Raw genomic sequence first — 20,977 nt, forward strand, 5'->3', positions numbered from 1 at the left:
GAGAACGAGCAGAAACGAAGACGACGAGAACGGCGACGAGCAACGACGACGAGCAACGACCACCGACGACGAGCAACGACCACCGACGACGAGCAAAGACCACCAACGACGACGAGCAAAGACCACCAACGACGACCGAAGCTAAACCGTAAGAAAATGAATCAGTACTCTCTTCGATTTTAGGTTTTACACCGACGAAGGTTTCAGTACTGTTTCTTCCTTTTGATTTCTGGTTGTTTGTCTTCGATTTTGACCAGAAACTGCATTGCAGTTTCTGGTTCCATAATTCAATTTCAGATTGCTTTTCGCTAGGGTTTATGGGAATGTGATAACTGCTCACGAAGTTAAATGTGTTTTGATATTAGTTTTAGATACTGTTTCTTCCTTTTGATTTCTGGTTGTTTGTCTTCGATTTTGAACCAGAAACTGCAATGCAGTTTCTGGTTCCATAATTCAATTTCAGAGTGCTTTTTGCTAGGGTTTATGGGAATGTGATAACTGCTCATGAATTTAAATGTGTTTTGATATTAGTTTTAGCTACTGTCTTTGCATTTTGATTTCTGGTTGTTTGTAGCAAATTTTGAACCAGAAACTGCAATGCAGTTTCTGGTTCCATAATTCAATTTCAGAGTGCTTTTTGCTAGGGTTTATGGGAATGTGATAACTGCTCATGAATTTAAATGTGTTTTTGATATTCGTTTTAGCTACTGTTCTTGCCTTTTGGTTTCTTTTCACATCAAAATTTTGAGCAGCAGTTTCTGGTTGTTTGTTGCAGATTTTGACCACAAAAACTGCAGTGCATATCACAAAATGGAACAAGAAATGTCACCACAAAAGAATGAAGCTGAAAACCAACCAAAGCGCAGAATCAAAACGATGGCTCAAAGGATCAAAACAAAGCCAAAGCCAAACTATGATCGGAAAGCAAAGCACCCGGACTATGTCCAATTTCGGTGCAATGCCTATGCTTTCAACAGCATCATTAGAGACATAAAGGACAAGCTCAATGAAAGGCAGAAGAAGCTTCTCAAGAAAACCCCTTTCTGGAACTTGATCGAGCTGTTTTACCGCCAGGGAATTGACATGAATAACATGAATAAGTCGGACATTGACTTAGCACAGCTACTCAAGACATTTGATCCGGATACAAAGTCCTTCAAATTTGGAACCAAATCGTTCCAAATCACAAGCAATGCAGTGACTCAGATTCTAGGACTGCCAAATGAAGGCAAATCTGTCAAACTTGTCAATGATAGGTACACTGCTACCTTCAGAACAAGGCACTTTGGAGAAAAGGGAAAACCTTCAAAAAACCAGGTAGAAGCAGAATTACAAAAGACAATTGCCTTGGCAAACCAACCGAAGAAAGAAAAGGCAAAGACAGAGCAAAAGAAAAAAACGAACAAAGGAAAAGAAAGGAAAGAAGCTGAAGAAGAAGAAGAAGAAGAAGAAGTTGATTACGACAAGGAGGTGGTCAGCCTAATATTGATTCTGCTGTGCATGACATTCCTTTTTGCCAACTCTTCATCTACTTTGCATTGGAAATTATTTGAGCACTGCGTGAATCTAGACACACTTTCAAGCTATTCGTGGGCAAGAGCTGTTTCAGACTACATGAATGAATCCTTGACCGCAAAAGCAAAAGCAAAAGCAAAAGCAAAGAAGGGAGGAGAAGCCTCTATAGGAGCTGTTTCGGGTTGCACTATCCTAATATTGGTAAGTAAACAGTGGCTTATGCAATACATTTTGAGTTTTAGGCAATGCAGTTTCCATTTAGTGCAATGCAGTTTCCATTTACTACAATGCAGAAATGGAAACTGCAACGCAGTTTCTGTTTTATCCTATGCAGTTTCCAACTTAATTTCTGATATATCTTGTTTTTGAACTGTGCAGTTTCTACTGTGTGAGAGGACAAACATCATACAACCAATCCTTGGCAAGGAGAAGAAACTCCTGCCATTCTTAGATGGAGTCTTGTGGAACTCCACACAAGATTCAACCAAATAAAGGACTTGAATGACATCGAGGTATGCAATTTATCGCATGTTCTGTTTTAATGTATCTTGAATGTGAATCCATGCTAAATCATTCTCATTGTACAGGGTATTTTCAAAACTCCTAAAAAGCGAAAAACTACCAGGGAAGAGGAAGACACTGTTGAGAAGGTAATTGAAATCTGTATACAGTGCATTGCAGTTTGTGTTTTCTACATTGCAGTTTGCATTTTATCCAATGCAGTTTCTGAATCATTCAATCTCATTGTACAGGGTATTTTGAAAACATATAAAAAGAGAAAAACTACCGGAGAAGAGGGAGACCCTCTTGACAAGGTATAAGAATCTCTAAACAGTGAATTATGCATTTCGGTTTTCGTTTCCTCCAATGCAATGCAGTTTCTAATTAGTTTCTGTTCAATATGCAGGAAAAAGGAAAAGAAGATGATGAGGGAAAACCTGATGATGCAATTCAAGACCTCTTGGTGAAGTCCATGACAGACCAAATCAACTACCGCCAACAACAAGATCCTAGCTTCGTTTGCCCGGAAAGATTACAACTGTGGAAGGATGAAAAGAATGAAGACAGTGAGAAGAAAATGAAGGAATTGTGGGATATATTTATCCAAGCAGAAAAGAGATTAAAGGAGCTGGAAGTGGAGTTGGCAACATACATAGAGAAATTAGATAATGAAGAATGTGTGACTGCCACCATGACAGTGGAATCTACAGTTCAGCTTAATGAAATACAAAATCTGAAAAGGAGGATTGCAGAATTGGAAGGCAAGGAAACTGGTATTGACATGGAGAAGATTGCCAAGAAAAAGGAGATTCAAGAAAAGTACAAGGCAGAAATTGAAAGCTTGTTGTCAGACCCAACAATCTTTGAAATGGAGATGGATCTGCCTACAAAACAACCAACACAACCAGTTGAAGAGAAAGAAGAAGAAAAGAAAGAAGAAGAGAAGCAACAAGAAGAGAGAGAAGAAGAGAAGAAGCAAGATGCTCCAACACCTGATGTTCCTTCAAGACTACAAAGGGTGAAGAACAGAGAAAGAAAGAGGCTTCAAGCATCTTGCTATGTGTACGAAAAAAATAAGAAAACAAAAAAGGAGGCAAAAAAGGATGATGAAGAACTACCACAATTCAAGCTTATCTCTTCCGAGGAGGTATGCAATTACTGCAGTTCAAGCTGCTGCTTTTTTCTATTTTCTGCATTGCAGAAACAGAAACTGCAATGCAGTTTCCGTTTCCTGCAATGCAATGTGTTATCTGCTTTACAGAAATGGAAACTGCATTGCAGTTTCTGTTTTATCGAATGAAGTTTCTAATTAGTTTCCTTTCAATCTGCAGTTAACACAAGAGGCATCTCAGCCCGATGCCACAAATCCAATTCCTGACCCCCCCTAAAGGAACGAGCCTTCATGATTCAATACCTGTGGATCTACAACAATCAAGTGATGAAGATGAAGGACAAAAAAAGCAAACAAAGAAAAAACTAGGATGGGGTCAGAAAAAGGTGTGGCAGAAAATTCCAAAGCCGGACAGGGAAAGAATTGAAAAACACTACTTAAGCACTCAACTTCGGTAACATCTCTATTCCAAAATAACAATTCTTTCATCTTTTAATTACAATTAAACTAAAACTAATCTTGTGAATTTCATGTATTCGAATCCGCAGTGATATCTTTTGGGCAGGACTCAATGATGAGAAAGTGACAAACCATGATCTCAAAGATATTGTATGGGACCTGGAACTGTCACAAAACGTAAGTATTTACCAATTCTATAACACACACTGCACTGTATTTTTTATTTGTTCTACCTATATTCCCCATTTATAATTCCATTTTTCTCCAATCAATGTGAAACAGGTCATTGAGGCCTATATCCAAATAGAGGAGGATAAAATAGAGCCCATGCAGACAGAGAGTCCACAGTACATGTCCACATGGACTTGGGTAAGTATTATTTTGAAAATTCAAAATTGTTTAAACAGACAATGCACTGCAGTTTTCGAAAAAATATATACTAACAAATTGCCATTCTGTGATATCAGGCTTACATGCAAAGCTTCCTAGAGCCATCTTGGCACAGGTTCCTGTATGAACCCTTACTTGAAAAACTCCGGAAATGCAATGTTCTTTTCTTCCCAATTATTTCACAAGAAGAGTTCCACTTCACACTTCTCACATTTCACAAAAATGAACGAAAGTGGAGACACTACAATCCACTTAGATCGTTGGGACGTAGAAAAGAAGAAAGGTGCATTGACATTGCTCGAAACTTTGTAAGTGGAATGAAACTGTCTTAATTTCTCAGCACAAACACAAACAGAAACTGCATTGCAGTTTCTGTATTATACATACTGCCTAATTTCAGACCAAAACTATAATATGCAATGCACTGATTACCATTTCTTTTTCTCTTTTTTTCTTCTTCTTTAAACAGGTTAATATTGTTGAAGGGTGGCTAGAATATATAAGACCTCAAGCACGAGTGTTCATAGAAACAAAAAAAAAACCAACACTTGTGAAGCAAAAGGAAGGGCCCCCAACACTTGTACAAAAAGATTTGACTCCAAATGAAGAACTCACTCTCAAATGGATTATGCAAAATCCATTGCAGTTTCCATTTGAGGATGACATGGAATGTGCTCAACAAAGTGCATCTTCGTAAGAATTGTGTCTACTCAACTATTCATTACAGTTTGAAATCATTCAAAAGCAAAAAAAACTAATCTCGTATTTCATTTGCAGATTGGATTGCGGCATGTTCGTCATGTTCTATATGGATAAAATAGCACAAGGACAGCCCATTCCAAAAAGCGTGGACAAGAAATTCATGAATGAATATCGAGCACAATATGTCACAAAACTCCTACACCACAAAAACTGTGTAATTAATCGTCTCTAGTGATTTGCCTTTCGTTAACTCAAGACAATATGTATCTTAATTCTTGTGGATGTTTGTAAATATTTCTAGTTATGGTATATGAGAACATATTTCCTATACATGTGCATAAACTGTAATATAATCTTGGAACAGGATGCAACAAAACCAAAAGAAAACAAATAAACTGCAATGCAGTTTCTGCAACAAAATCTGAAATAAACAGAAACTGCAATGCAGTTTCTGCAACAAAATCTGCTCAAAATCTGAAAACAAGCATTCAATGGCAGTCGAAAACGAATATCCACTCATTAAACAATTGTATAATTTTCATTAACTTCAAAAAAGAATCACAATATCCAAAAATGTGAAAAGAACCCAAAAGCCAAAGCCATAATCAAAGTACTAAAACTTTGTTCAAAACACATTTAAGTAGGTCAGCATTGAAATGTAGTTTCTGCTCATAATCTGCAACAAAATTTGCTCAAAATCTGAAATAAACAGAAATCTGAAATAAACAGAAACTGCAATGCAGTTTCTGCAACAAAATCTGCTCAAAATCTGAAAACAAGCATTGAATGGCAGTCGAAAACGAATATCCACTCATTAAACAATTGTATAATTTTCATTAACTTCAAAAAAGAATCACAATATCCAAAATGTGAAAAGAACCCAAAAGCCAAAGCCATAATCAAAGTACTAAAACTTTGTTCAAATACATTTAAGTAGGTCAGCATTGAAATGTAGTTTCTGCTCATAATCTGCAACAAATCTGCCCCAAATATGAAATAAACAGAAATCTGAAATAAACAGAAACTGCAATGCAGTTTCTGCAACAAAATCTGAAATAAACAGAAACTGCAATGCAGTTTCTGCAACAAAATCTGCTCAAAATCTGAAAACAAGCATTGAATGGCAGTCGAAAACGAATATTCACTCATTAAACAATTGTATAATTTTCATTAACTTCAAAAAAGAATCACAATATCCAATTAGACGCGGTGTAGCCAATTACAAGCAACTAAAACTGCAATACAGTTTTTGCAAAAAGTGCAACGCAGAAACTGACTATATATTCGCTAAACCATATCTAAAATAAAAAATTGTCAAATGAGAAGGAGTGTTCATATAATAGCCTTGCAAGTCTTCCTATTGTGCCCAGCAACACTGCACCGACTGCATTTCAATGGCCTTTTAAATTCACCAAAAACTTTGATCCTCTTTGTTGGTGGTCTTCCGGCTGGCCTCTTTGTAATTGGCGGAAGCACAACTCCAGCGGCAGAACCATTGCTGCCCAATCCTTTCCCAATATCTGGAATAGGAAAAATAGGACTCTCATAGGCTTTTCGAAAGAAGTCGGTTTTGTAGTAACACTCCACATAATCATAAACTGAATCTCTCTTTGCTAGGATTGCAGCCACCGCATGTGTGCAAGGAAAACCGTCAATTTGCCAAAGACGGCAAGAACAAGTCCTTTGCTCGAGATCAACCATCACAGAATAATCAGCAAATACTTCAAAAACAGTGCTATTAGAACGACGAACTGCCCAAGTCCTACCGGCCTCCGCATTTTCACAGAGTCTAGTCTCCATCTCCGGACACAAAACTGTTGTCCACTTCTCCGCTTCAATTCTTCGTTGAGAATTCAATACCATCAATTTCTGTCGAATCCCTTCTATCAAAGGTAGCACCGGCAAATCTCGAAACACACCAACCCAATTATTAAAGGACTCCGCTAAACTGTTTGCCATCTCCCCATAACGCATTCCTTTGAAAAATGCGTTGGCATAGTGATCTCTAGACAAATCAAATATAAATGTCTTCACTTTCGAACTCCCAACAATCACCAACTCTTCCATTGCTACCTTAAACTCTTCCTCCGTAACAGCATATGCGCATCTACTAAATAAATTGATAACACGGTCTTGGAGCAGTTTCCCATAACCTGACTTCGGGTACTTTGATATCAAATTCTGTTTGAGGTGATAATAACAGTAAGAATGAGGCCATCCGGGAAACACAAACCCCATTGCATTCAACAAACCTTGATTGCGGTCCGAGAAAAAGGTCACCACTCTCCCTATCGGTAGCAATATAGAAGCCAAATGTTGAAGAAACCAAGTCCAATTCTCCTTTGTCTCAGAATCAACAACTCCAAAAGCTAGAGGATAAAACCCTGCAAAACAAAACCAAAAGCACAAGTATAAGCAAAAAAAGGAAACTGCAGTGCAGTTTATGAAAACAAATCTGCTCAAAAAAGGGAAACTGCAATGCAGTTTCTGCTAAAAATTGCAACAAATGAAAATCTGCAATACATTACAGTAACCATACCTTGATTTCCATTCTTTCCGGAAGCACACAGAAGCTGCCCCTTGTACTTGCTCTTCAAAAACGTAGCATCAATGAACAACAAGGGTATGCAATATTGAAATCCAGCAATGCAACCGCTAAAAGACACAAAAAACCGTCGAAAGAGATTAATTCCAGCTTCACAATCAAGAGTGCAGAGAGAACCAGTGTTAGTTTCCTTTACGGCGTCCGCATACCACACTAACTCGTTGAAGGACTTCGACTCATCACCGTGAACGTCCAATTTAGCTAACTCTTTGCCAAACCATGCGTGGTAGTATGAAATGTCTATACCATAATAATCTTTGAACTCGTGTATAATCTCAACTGGCTTCAGCTCTGGTTTTGCACGAATTCTGTCCACAATGAGGGAGGACACCACACGAGACCTCATCATCTTACTCTTTGATTCCCGTATCCGACCCGCACATGTATGAACATTATTTAACGTCCGAATTACAAAACTGCCAGTAGCTTCACAACGAGAAGCATAAACACGCCAGCTGCAACCCTCCAATTTCTTATTCGAACAAACAGCAACCACCCGCTTCTTGTCATTGCCGGAATATTCAAAATTAAATCCTACTTCAAGAGCGTACTTGCACAATTTCAACCGGAACTCCTCTGCACCACTGTCAAACTTCTGCCCCACATGATGTATGTATGTCTCCCACTCATTCGACAACAAAGGCTTAGCACTTGCTCTCTTCGACCTGCCCAAAAACTCGTTTCTGTCTTCGACAGTACTAGAACACGACGACTCGCCTTTTTCACATGCTATCAACTCCTTATTTACACAAAAATCACCACTATATTCACTGCTCCCGCATAAATCCTTCACTAAAATATCAACAGTCTTCTCATTTGATATCAACAAAAATGTCCTCATCAAGTCCAAATCGCTATCCGTTTCTAGAAAACAACTCGGATAACTGGGCACCGAATACCGTAATGTGAAACAACCCAACTGCAAACCCCTAAACCTCAGACACAAAGTCTTCAAAATATCAACCATGGATGACTCTGATGAAACTGAAAACATGATGGTTTCCGACTTATATGTGCACTTGGCAATGACACACACCTCCATTAGCCTTGAAAATGCAAACAAAACAACAAACAAAAACAGAATATCAAAACACGTTTGACTTCATGAGCAGTTATAACATTCCCATAAACCCTAGCAAAAAGCACTCTGAAATTGAATTATGGAACCAGAAACTGCATTGCAGTTTCTGGTTCAAAATTTGCTACAAACAACCAGAAATCAAAATGCAAAGACAGTACTGAATATCAAAACACGTTTGACTTCATGAGCAGTTATAATATTCCCATAAACCCTAGCAAAAAGCACTCTGAAATTGAATTATGGAACCAGAAACTGCATTGCAGTTTCTGGTTCAAAATTTAGTACAAACAACCAGAAATTTTGAATCCAACGATTTTGAATGGTTAATCCCTATAAACGAAGCAAAACCTAAACAAAGAGTAGTTTTGAATCCAACGATTCATCCATTTTTCCAAAAACTGCATTGCATAAAGAACAACAGCAAAAATGTGTAATCCCTAAAATCGAAGACAAATTTGTGTTAGAGGGTCATTTTCTTACTGTTTTTTTCCCAAGAGAGTGAAAATCGCTTCGATAGTCGTCAGTGGTTGTCGTTGTTGGTGGTGGTTTCTGCTCGTCGTCGTTGCTGCTCGTCGTCGTTGCTGCTCGTCGTTTCTGCTCGTCGTCGTTGCTGCTCGTCGTCGAACGAAATTTGCCTGCCAAACGAACGAAATCTGCTGCCAAACAACTGAGCTCGAAGACGAAACAGAGAAGAACACGAAGCTGCTGCCAAACGAACGAGAACGAAAACGAAACAGAGAAGTCGCGCCTTGTTTAAACATTCAGGGGCAAAAGCGTCATTTACTGTATAGGTTTACAAATGGGCCAACGAATCTGGGCCTCTCTTTGGGCTAATCCAAAATAGTAATTTTTTCCTAGGTATTAAAACTAAAACCAAAATATCCAATATCTTACAAACTAATTAATAAAGTTAATTATGTCTAAAACCTAATTTTTCTTTTTTATTATTACTATTTTTTTATTATAATGAGTTTGAATATTGTGCTATTATTACCAACATTATTAGAAGTATTATTACTTTTACAATTCATTATGGAATGCAACAACACTACCAGTTCTGGATTTCTGATTCTACCATCAAGTTCCTTTAATCATATTCTGCAGCTTTGGTAAAACCATCACAGTTCTACAAGATTCTGCAACAACACTACTAGCCAAGAATTAAGCTTTTAAATAGTCTCGTTCATAATTTGAGGCAGCTCAGGCCGTTCAGCCATGCTTTCTATTTTCTTACCTAGTTTCTGCCTCTAGAAGCTCTTTTGACTTTCAAAATTCAACTGGAGTTATCCAAGTTCACAGACTTCAGAACCTGGAATTATAATGTTAATTCAAAATATGGAAAACTTTGATTACAAGTAATGATTCCTCCACAGAACCATATTCATTCAACTTGCTAACTTATTTGGAAATGGAGTAGGTGAAAACTTTGATTACAAGTAATGATTCCTCCAAATTTACGAAACATCATCTGCGACTTTTCTGCAAGGTGAAAGCTCGCCCCATGATTCTTTCCCCACCCCGTAAGTTTCTGTCCTTCCATTGACTTTCCAAAGCTTAATCATTTTAGATCCTTTAACTACAGTTATATAAGCCACTTCTCATTTACAAGTCTGTTATATCTGCATTCATTTTATTTTGATTATGGTATTGCTCTGTCTTGTCATATCCCTTTAAAGACTCAAATTGGAGAAGCACGTTGCAAAGATGAATTTGTGTGAAGATGCAACAACAAACACTACTAGTCAAGTTCCTTCAACCTTGCAATTATTAATCATATTCTGCTGCTTTGGTAAAACCATCAGACTTCTCAAAAACCACCAGCATGTGACTTCTCCAGCTACCTGGTTATTTTCTATTTTTTATTTTTCACGATATTAGCCAAGAATTAAGCTTTTAATTAGTCTCATTCATAATTTGAAGCAGCTCAGGCCGTTCAGCCATGCTTTCTATTTTCTTACTTAGTTTCTGCCTCTAGAAGCTCTTTTGATTCACAACTGAAGCAGCTCAGGTTCATAGACTTCAGAACCTGGAAATTATAATGTTAAAATATGGAAAACTTTTGATTACAAGTGATGATTCCTGTACAGAACCATATTCATTCAACTTGCTTATTTTGTTCTCTGCTTCCTGCTAACTTATTTGGAAATGGAGTAGGCATGGTTTTCAATTTCCTCCTGATTACACCATTCCCCTACCTTGCATTGTTATTATACTCTGACGATGTTGAAAAGTCTTCAAATTAGTAGCAGAATGAATTGTCAATTGCTCACAAATCATATTAAAACCTTAAATTCATAAACTCAATTTAAAAGGCAATATATTTTAATAGAACGATGGAGTGGACTTATACTAGCCAACTTCCACTAACCATGTATTGCTTTTTTCAGGTTATCAGGCAAGAATGCGAATGGAATTACCAATGATGTCGCATCTCTCTTCCTTACTGCATAGAGCAGAGTGCAATCTATTAGAGGGGATGGTCTACGGTTGTTAAAAGTTTTCCAGAGCAGCAGAAGATGATTAGCAAACTCTCAAAATAAAACTGAGCATTAGATCCTAATTAGTGCTTCTTAAGGCATTACATAATCAAATAGCAAACACACTCACAAATCAAATTACATAAGATTCCATAGTCTCAAAGCAAAATTCACTAATGATCAAATGGCTTCTAATAAAACTTGAGATAGTGATGGAAAATAATTAAGATTTGCAGCCTCACACAAGAAAGCAAGGGTTCTTCTAGGCGCAACTGGGTAAAATCTTTCCGTCTCAGACTAAATTCTGCATGGCAAACAACAAAAGCAAAATAATAATCAAACAGAATTTCAATACAAAATTCTTGTGCTATCGAAACTAACTATTGCAGACTTAGTATTTAGTCCATGGACAAAAATACATGGCCTTAACAAACTTGTGGATGACAACAGTTGTACCAGAATAGTTTATATGATGCAAGATTACGGAACTCAAGGCATATATAAAAAGCGAAAAAGGAAAATGAGGAGACCAAAAAAATAAATTAAAACCTTACATACCTCCTTCCAAAACAATTAGGACAAGCTTTCACGACGCAACCCCAGTGACGATTTGTAATAATGGTAGATCTCAGGGATGTGTTGTACCTTTTCACGATCCACACCGCCTTCTCTTATGGAATCCTTAAGTTCCTTTGATACAAGCCCCAATGTCAATACTTTTAGTTCAGTGAGGTATTGAAGACCCTGTGGCATTGTGTTTAGTTCTGGGCAGTTATCAAACCATAAGGTTTGGAGATTTGACATCACCCCTTTTTCTATATTTACATTGTTCAATAAGGGGCAAGTAGACAAACGCAATCTCGTAAGCTTTGCAAAGCCTCTGCTGAAACATAACTCTTTGCCAGCATATGCATTAATAAGTGAAAGATTTCCCAGATTGGGCAGTGCTTCAATGTAAGGTAGTAAATCTTCTTCAATTCTAGACCAATGCAGATACAATTGTGTGAGGCTCTGGAGTGAAACAAACCAACGTGGCACAATTTCCAATTTGCCAACCAAAATAACCCTTCGAAGGTGGGGAGGAGGTGAGCATAGTGCGTTTGTTTGAAGAACTTCCTCTTCATCGCTTGTCTTCAGAACCAACTGGTGAAGGAGCTTCATCTTTTGAATTGAGGCACATAGGTCCATCTCATCTCTTTCTTTTACATTCGAAATTCCAATCCTTCTAAGTTGGGTCATATTACCCACAAGTCTAACAATGTTTCCTTCTAATTCAACAACCGCCAAAACTTGCAATTTCTTCAACATACATATATTTGATGGTGATCTTGTCCCATTCACATATCTGAAGGCCCTAGGCTCTTCAGTGTAACGATACATCATTAGATGACGCAAGTTTTGCAACTTGGCAATTCCACTTGGAAGTGCCTCTATCTTTGAGTTCCTGATATCCAAAGTTTGAAGGTTCCGGAGCTTTCCAATGGATTCAGGAAGCTTCTTAACTGGAGTTCCCCTTAAATTTAAGTATCTTAAATTGAATAAGTACTCAAGTTCTTTTGGCAGTATAGCAATTGGAACATATCCCAAATCTAGCACCCTCAACAATTTGAATCCAGAAGGCAATGTATTCGAGGAAGAGGATGAGGACATGTCAGTAACAAACACAAGAAGAGAACGAAGTTGTGCCATAACAGTGCCTAATTTAATTTCTCCTCCAGTGGTTTTAATTGACAAGCGGCGAACTTGAACTTCGTCCATAACTTCTTTTCCATCATATACAGCACCAAACTTTTCTTTTTCTGATTTAGACAGAGCAAGCTCCCGCATAAGGTCATGCATCTTGAATGCTTTTGGCCTTCCACTTGCATTCCTCCAGACAACATGTAGCATGCTACGGAAAATGAGCTCCATAAGATAGCTCTCAGCAACTTCTTCTGATGTGGCGCCTTTGACATCTTCAACAAACCCTTCAGCTATCCACAACCTAATGAGCCTTTTTCTTCGAATCAAATAGTCTGCTGGAAAAAGGGAACAGTATAGAAAACAGTGCTTCAATGGGTATGGTAAATCATCAAAACTAAACAACAAGATGCTCTTCACTGGCTCTAGCAACGGATGGTTAGTTAGATGCCAGTTCAAGCTGTTGTAGACTTTGATCCATTCTAATGACTTCTTGGAAGACATCAGACCACCTAAAGCCACGACTGCCAGAGGTAGGCCTACACACTTTTCTACAAGTTCCTTAGCCAATGATTGAAGATCTGGTGGACAACATTTATTCTGGTAAGCAGAGAATGCTTTGCTGCTGAATAGCTCCCAAGCATCATTCTTTTCGAGGGGTTGAATGTGGTGAATATGACTTTGTACTCCAAAAGAATAGGATGCTACGTCTTCTCTTCGAGTGGTAAGCATGATTCGACTTCCAAACTGTGTATTTGGGAGTGCTATCCTCATTTCTTTCCAAAGTTTGATATCCCACACATCATCCAATACAACCATGTACCTTTTAGACTCCAAGTAATTGACCAGCACCTGTAGCAATTCTCTGTATGTCATGGAATTCATGTCTGCAGGGACCTTTTCCAAACTTGTTTCGTGGAATTGCTTAATCAAGCTTCTAAACAAGTCTTCAATTTCATAAGTTTGTGAAACAGTTAGCCAAGCACAACAGTGGAATTGTTTCTTGACCCTTTCGTCGTTGAAGGTCTTGGCAACTAAAGTTGTCTTCCCTGATCCGCCCATCCCCACCACAGAGATAACCGTTTGCTGTTGCTCTCCATTCATCAACCAATTCATCAATAGTTGCTTCTTTCTTTCAATCCCCACGAGCTCATCTTCCTTAATAAAAAGAGAAGATTCCGCTTGGTTCCGCATCCATTTACGGACATCATCACAAGTACTACTTGCTCCTTCTAATCCACCGACACCATATCTCTGATTCCTCTCCGGAATGGCTTTAATCATTCTTGAGATTTTCCGCAACTTCTCTGACATTTGACGTCTGAACCAAACATTCTGCGGAATGCGAATGGTATGGTGGAGCCACCTTGCAAATCTGCTCTTATGACATCCTTGCTCATACATGTGATACATGAACTCGTCAATGATGTCTTCAGCATCATAGGCCATGCCTCTGACGCTTGCAACCCACGTCTCCCCACCTTCGGTGAGTGCCTTCTTGCCCTCAGAATCATTTAGAAAGGCCTTCATGCATACAAGCTCCTGCTTGAGGTCATCAATTTCATCACAAACACCGGCTATGAAGGATGCTTCGGTCTCAAGAATGGTCACAATTTTGCCGATCAAGAAGTCTATTGGTAAGGCCATATTACCCTTGTATCCGAACTAGTTGCTCACAATGGTAGAATGAATTTGAATATAGAAAAGGTTGAAAGATGAGCCAAATTGATCAAGTGACGATTTCAGCTGTAGTGGAAGCTCCTCCAATGTGCAAATACGTATTTTGAGCACATCGAATGGAAAATGATATCTCAATTTGTCAATACGTAACAGACAGACAAAGATGTCTTTGTGTGAAGATAGAAAGACTGGTCTTCTCTGTGCATCTGCTGGTTGCATATGTAATAATGTTGGATATCGAAGGAGGTTGTGTTGTTTGCACTTTTTTCTTTTTCTGATATCAGCATTCCACCTGCCTTTGCATTGTAATTATACTCTCATGTTATTTAACTATCTGGTAGCGAATGTTGAAAAAGTCTTCAAATTTAGTGGCAAAGAATGAATTGTCAAATTGCCCACAAATCATATTAAAAGCTTAAACTCATAACTCAATTTAAAAGGCAATATATTTTAATAGAAGCAGCTCATTACATGCTTGAAAGTTGGAAGGATGGATTGGACTTGTATTGTATGTTAGAGAACCCCAACAAATATTTAACCCACCCACATATCTCATATAGTAATACAAGTGAGGGAATATTTGCAATTTGGTGTGATTAAGAAAAGATTTCTAATTTCTTTAATGGGTTATTTACACTAACATCCTTCAAAAATTACAACACCACCCCTTAAGAATGAGTTGTGTTTCAATATAGGCTTTCAAAAAGCTTACACATTTGGAGTAGTTTAGAGTCTGTCTGTAACGTTTTCATAGAATGTTTTCAGAGAATATTGTTTTTAAATGAAAATGAAAAAACAAATTTGCATTTTCAAGATTCAAGCTACAAAAAGCAAGCTAAATCCGTGTATCAGTTTCGTGAGCTACATTTTTCAAATGTTGATAATGTTGGAGATTGAAGGTTTTTCACGCAAGCAGCCATATGTTGTGCTGTTTGCACTTATTTTTTTGCTTGATGGGGTGGTGTTTCATTTACTTACGTATTTTAACAGATGGGGTGTTGTTTAATTCATTAGCGACTTTTTTGTCATCCTAAATATTTGGTCAGGCGAGAAGACAAGTTCTTCATGGAATTGTAGCATTTGTTTTCTGAATTTTCATATCCTGGTAAGATATAATATCCAGTCAATAATGGTAGATTCGATTTATTTATCAAATAATGTGTCAAATTGTCAACATACATGTCATTCTCATACAGAGCAGTGCACCAAATAGATCTCAACTCATATATGGGTCCTTGTTTAAGTTGGATTAAATAAACATTAAAGATGAACACCGTAAGCGCTAATTAGTTAATAAGTTAATACGATGTGGGCCACTTGTTTGGACCCTCTCGACATTTTTTTATCCCATGATCTGAATCCGTCATTTTATAAGTTATAATTGAAAGATCATCCTTACAAAAAAAAAAAAAAAAAAAATCACTTACATCGATAAATGAGACCAAATAAATAAAACACAAATTTGTTAATAAACAATAAAATGGTCAAGGCAATAATAAAATGCCCAGACGGTTTCAGATTTTACAAACATGATATTAGAATGAGGAGCAAAAAATGTTTCAACACACAAGCAATGTCGCAGTCGCCTTTCAATTAACCAAAACGTGCGCCAACTCCATGACTAAATCAACGGTAGGTAATTGTGATTTTAGAAGCTGTAGAACACCACATTAATTTAGATGGGGACGACAGACTTTCATGACATAAAATATTAGAATTGCATAGCCAAGCAGGCAATCCTGTAAACAATGATATTTGGGTTTCGGAAAAAGGCAAAGTCATTTGTGTAACAGAAACAATTTGCTAGAACAAAGGAATTTCTAACAGTCTTGAACATGAGCAAAATTCAGTCAGTTCCTTCTCAAAGGTGCCCTTAAACATTTCAGACAAGTAAATGATAAAGATCCTTACCATAGGTCTATTGGCAAGGCCATAACTGGCCTTGTATACAAACTAGTTGTCCACAATGGTAGAACCAATTTGAATATAGGAAAGGTTGAAAGATGAGCCAAATGAATCAAGTGATGATTTCAGCTGGCAGTGGAAGCTCCTCCAATGTGCAAGAAATTTCAGTGATTTGAAATTGTATTTTGAGCACATCAAATGGAAATTGAGATCTCAATTTGTCAATACGTAACAGATTGAGACAAAGCTGTCTTTGTGTGAAGATGGAAAGACTGGTCCAAGTATAGGAGGTGTTGAAGTGATGACTTTGGTAGCCCAAATAAAATACCGTTTCAGAGCAGCGATTTTGGAATTGATGACTCTAGTTTCCAACCCCCATCTCCGCTATTGGGGGTTGATGATTTTTTCAACCCTCATGGAGATAGCACCACTGACTCCTTCTCTCATTCTCAACCAACTATAGTCGAGTTGAGTGCCCAAGTAGGAAATTCCTGATTTCCTACTGTAAATATAAATATGAATTTATTATTTACTTGCTCATTAAAGTTCTGTGTATTATAAATAGCCCAAAATATAAATAATAAAAAAACCATATATGAAATGGACTTTAGAAACACAAACAAAACTCATTTACAACATAACAAAAAGACTTTTGACTTCTTTTAAATTACAAAACTGTCATTGATTTCTTAAAACAAACCAAATCTCAAAACCTCACAAAAAAACCCAAAACACTCAATAGGGCATCAAAGTAATTTAATAATCAAAATTAAATTCAATAGGGTCAGCTGTCAATTTTTGGGTTTTTTTTTATATAAACTAAATGGTGTAGGGTTTATTTATAGTTTTAGTTGCTAAGAATGGATATATAACTAAATATCTCTTATAAATATGATCTCGTATAAAAGAGAAAGATACACAAAAAATTCCCACAAACAAATATTCTATCATAATTCTCATATTTTAGCATTGTCTAAAAACTCTAGACCAACAGCAACATAGCTGCTCCTGAAGGAGTCAAATGTCTTGCAGAAATGGAAGTGGATGGTGATCTGTGGCGGATCTACGTACGGTCCCTCTCTCTCTTTTTTTATATTCTTTTTCTTTTCCTTCTCTCTCCAACTCTCCACTCTTTTTTGTTTTTGTTTTTTTTGTTTTTGTTTTTTGTTTTTATTTTTATTTTTTTTCATATTTGTTTTTCTTCCGCTCTCCACTCCAGTCCATCTCTCAAATTCTCAAGTGATCAGTGGCAGGTGCTATTTTATAATTTCACGAAGAAGAGAACAAAGAGGTCCAATTGAAGATGGGACACCGCCCATTAAAAAAACAGCTGTAAACATGAAAGCAAGAGCTAATTGACAAAAATGAAAATTTCTTGCATTATTACGGAGAGAGCCTAAAGTGGTCAGTCCTCAAAACAAAAAGGGACAAAGTAATTGAAAGTTGCGACACGTACATTATGACAACAAAGGTAAAGTGAATCCCTTTTCTTTTCTTTTTTCCTTTTTCGGTTACCCAAATGAACTGCTTCCCTTCTCTCTTTTTTTTGGGCACAAAGCAGGGCCAAGAGCCTAAAACCAAACAATTACGTAGGGATTAACCTGGGACTAGGGGTACTGCTAATATCAGCAGCAATAATATCATTAAGGAAGGGGGGCTCCAACTCCAAAACATGAAGGCCTAAAGGGAATTCATAGCTCGTGGCAGCTAACGCATCAGCAGCCTTATTTTGTTCACGGTAGACATGGGATAGGGAGCATGACCAATCACCATGCAGCTGTAAATTACAGCAGTTGAGAAGACTAAGGTAGCGTATGGTAGTGTTTAATTTTTTTTTTTAAAGCAGCTTTAATGAAAAAATTGTCGTGGGTTGGGTATTTGGTAAACATCAGGAATCCTGCTTGTTTTTTTAATTGCGGTTAATGACTGCTGTTTCTTCAAAGCTCTCTCCATCCAGGTTCTAAAAGCTGCTTCAAAAAAATAATAATAATAATAATCAATGGTTTTAATGAATTTTTTACTTTCTCATAATGCCCTCATTTATTTTTTACATGGACACTCCTTATCCCTCCAATTACACAACTCCCATCTGCAAAATCCTTCATTCTCCTCTTCTTCTTTTTCTTCTTTTTCTTCTTTTTCTTCTTTTTTTTTTTTGGTGAAAAAGGAAATTATTGATAACAATTAAGAGGACACAATAATATCATATTTTACAATTGACGCCAGCCAGAAGGGAACCTTGTAAAGAATGTTTAGTTGAAAGGTTTTGTTGTATTGTCAATAGTAGAGTACAGCAAAATATATACTACCAATATTACAGAATCTCCGTAGCGTGATCCCCAATCCTAGGAATTGATTTGGATCTGTCCACCTATATCAAGTAACTACTCTATGTATGGTTATAATTAACATATTACAATAATAACATATCAATTACAATATATTATTCTAATACTCCCCCTCAAGTTGGAGAGTGAATGTCATGAAGTCCCAACTTGCTGCTTAATATGGTATAGTCGTTCTTTCCCAAAGGCTTCGTAAAAATGTCTACTAACTGAGCGTGGGAAGGAACATATGAAGGAGTGATTAGTCCGGCAAGCAGCTTTTCTTGAACAATGTGACAATCAATCTCAATATGTTTGGTGCGCTCGTGGAATACAGGGTTAGCAGCAATATATAAAGCAGCCTGATTGTCACAGTATAATGGAGCCGGGTTAACCTGAGGGACTCTCAGATCATGTAGTATGTATCGTAGCCAAGTGAATTCCAAACAAGCGTTAGCCATGGCTCGGTACTCTGCTTTTGCGGATGAATTAGAAACATGTTGTTGCTTTTTGGATTTCCATGAGATGAGAGAATTTCCCAGAAAAATACAAAAACCTGTGACAGATTGTCTTGTGGTACGGCATCCGGCATGGTCTGAATCACAATAAGCTCTCAAAGCAAGATTGTTTGATGCAGGAAATAATAAGCCTTGACCTGGAGAATTTTTGATGAATCTGAGAACACAGAGTGCTGCATCCCAATGTGGTTTTCTAGGCTCATGCATAAATTGACTCAATGTTCGAACTGAATATACTATGTCGGGCCTTGTTACAGTGAGGTAGATCAAGTGTCCCACTAACCGTCAGTATTTCATAGGATCATTGAGTAAAGCTCCATCTGTGGGTGTGAGTCTGAGATTTTGCTCCATTGGAAACTTATCTAGGCGAGAGCCTAAGAGACCGGCATCTTGTAATATGTCCAAAGCGTATTTCCTTTGAGACATGTAAATACCTTTCTTGGAACGAGAGAACTCAATACCAAGAAATATTTTAAATCACCAAGGTCCTTGATGCGAAAATGCTTGATGAGAAAAGATTTGAGATGCTCCATTTCTTGCAAATCATTCCCTGTGAGAAGTATGTCATCCATATAAATAAGAATTGCTGTAAAAGAATTATTTCGAACCTTGGTGAACAATGAGTAATCGGATTTTGACTGCTGAAAGCCTGCCTGTTAAATAGCACCAAAAAATTTGGAAAACCAGTTCCTGGAAGCCTGTTTAAGTCCATAAAGGGATTTATTGAGCCGACATACAGTATTCTCCCCCTGTCGGACAAGTCCGGGAGGAGGGTCCATGTACACGACTTCGTGCAAATCGCCATGGAGGAAGACATTCTGAACATCTAATTGATGGATGAACCAATTACGAGTAGCCGCAACAGTGAGAAGACAACGCAATGTGGTGAGTTTGACTGTAGGAGATAATGTTTCCTGGTAATCAATGCCTTCCACCTGTGTGTAGCCCTTGGCCACAAGACGGGATTTGTAACGATCAATGGTGCCATCAGATTTATATTTGAGTTTGAAAACCCATTTACAACCAATGGGTTTGTGTCTAGGTGGCAATGGGACAAGAGTCCATGTATTGTTTTGTGCCAAAGCATCTAATTCTGTTTGCATGGCCTGCTGCCAATTGGGATCAAGGATGACTTGAGCATAACTAGTGGGTTCAGTGGTGCCTGAAATGTTAGCTAAAAAGGAATGATGGGGTGATGAAATGCGAGAATAAGACAAGAAATGAGAAAGTGGGTATTTTGTACCTGTAACAGTAGATGGCGATCAGGCAGATGAAGAGGCATGGTTGGACATGTGATAATGTTGGTGCCATGCGGGAGCCTGCCTTGGACGAGTGGAATGACGTGTTGGAGCCATGGGAGATGAATGAGGTGAGCTAAGTAATGTTGGTTCAGATGGAAAATGAAGAAGTGGCAAGGTGTGGTCAGATGAATGGGAGATAGGTGAAGTGTTGGGGACCACTTGACTGGTTGTGGCGGGGTGGGGTTGTGGAGAGGAAGGAGTGATGCTGGTAGGAAGCAGGTTGAGGTGGGATAGTGGAGAAAGGAAAAATATGTTCATGGAACTGAACATCTCTATTAACGAAAAATTTGGAGGTGTGCAGATCAAAAAGTTTATAGCCCTTTTGTCCCATGGGATAGCCAACAAAAATACAAGGTGTGGCACGGGCATCGAATTTTTGTAGGGGATGAGTCACAGTAGCATAACAAAGGCACCCAAAAACTCTAAGATGGTTAAGGGTTGGTGGCTGGTGATAGAACAACTCAAAGGGGACTTATTGGACAATAATGGAGTGGGCAAACGATTGATGAGATAGAGAGCAGTTAAAACACACTCCCCCCAAAAATTGAGAGGTAAATTGGCTTGGAAACGTAGAGCGCGGGCAACATTGAGAATGTGACGATGTTTGCGCTTAACAACTCCATTTTGTTGTGGAGTGTGAACACAGGATCGTTGATGTGCAATTCCATTGGTTTGCAAAAACTCTTTCATGGATAAAAATTCTGAACCATTGTCAGTGCGAATGACTT

General features: G+C 37.9%; 4 protein-coding genes and 1 long non-coding RNA gene across 6 annotated transcripts; 3 read left to right on the forward strand and 2 right to left on the reverse strand.

Annotated features, from left to right (window-relative positions):
* Positions 1,978 to 2,414, forward strand: LOC109946290. Its single transcript, XR_002269483.1, has 3 exons — positions 1,978 to 2,027; positions 2,103 to 2,165; positions 2,268 to 2,414. It is a non-coding gene; the product is annotated as an uncharacterized LOC109946290 (long non-coding RNA).
* LOC109950760 (glutamic acid-rich protein-like) lies at positions 2,647 to 4,065 on the forward strand. 2 transcript variants are annotated; one of them, XR_002273059.1, is made up of 3 exons: positions 2,647 to 3,163; positions 3,348 to 3,763; positions 3,869 to 4,065. XR_002273059.1 is itself a non-coding variant. In XM_020570834.1 (2 exons), the coding sequence occupies exons 1-2, from the start codon at positions 2,708 to 2,710 to the stop codon at positions 3,402 to 3,404; spliced, it is 513 nt and encodes a 170-aa protein (XP_020426423.1). In that variant the 5' UTR covers positions 2,647 to 2,707; the 3' UTR covers positions 3,405 to 3,789. The 2 variants fall into 2 exon arrangements, 1 of the variants encoding a protein (XP_020426423.1); XM_020570834.1 differs by lacking the exon at positions 3,869 to 4,065 and having other exon boundaries at positions 3,348 to 3,789.
* LOC109950612 lies at positions 3,498 to 5,008 on the forward strand. Its single transcript, XM_020570161.1, has 6 exons — positions 3,498 to 3,513; positions 3,693 to 3,763; positions 3,869 to 3,955; positions 4,054 to 4,284; positions 4,446 to 4,669; positions 4,754 to 5,008. Exons 1-6 carry the CDS (start codon positions 3,498 to 3,500, stop codon positions 4,908 to 4,910), a joined length of 786 nt encoding a protein of 261 aa, XP_020425750.1. The 3' UTR covers positions 4,911 to 5,008.
* On the reverse strand, positions 6,011 to 8,325 carry LOC109950613. Its single transcript, XM_020570162.1, has 2 exons — positions 7,218 to 8,325; positions 6,011 to 7,062 (listed from the first exon to the last, which is right to left on the reverse strand). Exons 1-2 carry the CDS (start codon positions 8,323 to 8,325, stop codon positions 6,011 to 6,013), a joined length of 2,160 nt encoding a protein of 719 aa, XP_020425751.1.
* On the reverse strand, positions 10,995 to 14,462 carry LOC18767829 (disease resistance protein RPM1). The gene is made up of 2 exons (XM_007199956.2): positions 11,400 to 14,462; positions 10,995 to 11,145 (listed from the first exon to the last, which is right to left on the reverse strand). The coding sequence occupies exon 1, from the start codon at positions 14,166 to 14,168 to the stop codon at positions 11,415 to 11,417; it is 2,754 nt and encodes a 917-aa protein (XP_007200018.1). The 5' UTR covers positions 14,169 to 14,462; the 3' UTR covers positions 10,995 to 11,145; positions 11,400 to 11,414.

Source organism: Prunus persica, chromosome G8 (genome assembly GCF_000346465.2).
Source record: "Prunus persica cultivar Lovell chromosome G8, Prunus_persica_NCBIv2, whole genome shotgun sequence".
Classification (NCBI taxonomy): Eukaryota; Viridiplantae; Streptophyta; class Magnoliopsida; order Rosales; family Rosaceae; genus Prunus; species Prunus persica.

Bases quoted from the DNA above. Each gene is read 5' to 3' on its own strand.
- LOC109950760 (XM_020570834.1), top strand. From the start codon at position 2,708: ATGACAGTGGAATCTACAGTTCAGCTTAATGAAATACAAAATCTGAAA. The intron at 3,164-3,347 runs GTATGCAATTAC...TTCAATCTGCAG, and splicing joins AGCTTATCTCTTCCGAGGAG to TTAACACAAGAGGCATCTCA.
- LOC109950612 (XM_020570161.1), top strand. The intron at 3,956-4,053 runs GTAAGTATTATT...CTGTGATATCAG, and splicing joins ACATGTCCACATGGACTTGG to GCTTACATGCAAAGCTTCCT. The intron at 4,670-4,753 runs GTAAGAATTGTG...TTTCATTTGCAG, and splicing joins GCTCAACAAAGTGCATCTTC to ATTGGATTGCGGCATGTTCG.
- LOC109950613 (XM_020570162.1), bottom strand. From the start codon at position 8,325: ATGGAGGTGTGTGTCATTGCCAAGTGCACATATAAGTCGGAAACCATC. The intron at 7,063-7,217 runs GTATGGTTACTG...TTTGTTTTGCAG, and splicing joins CGGAAAGAATGGAAATCAAG to GGTTTTATCCTCTAGCTTTT.
- LOC18767829 (XM_007199956.2), bottom strand. From the start codon at position 14,168: ATGGCCTTACCAATAGACTTCTTGATCGGCAAAATTGTGACCATTCTT.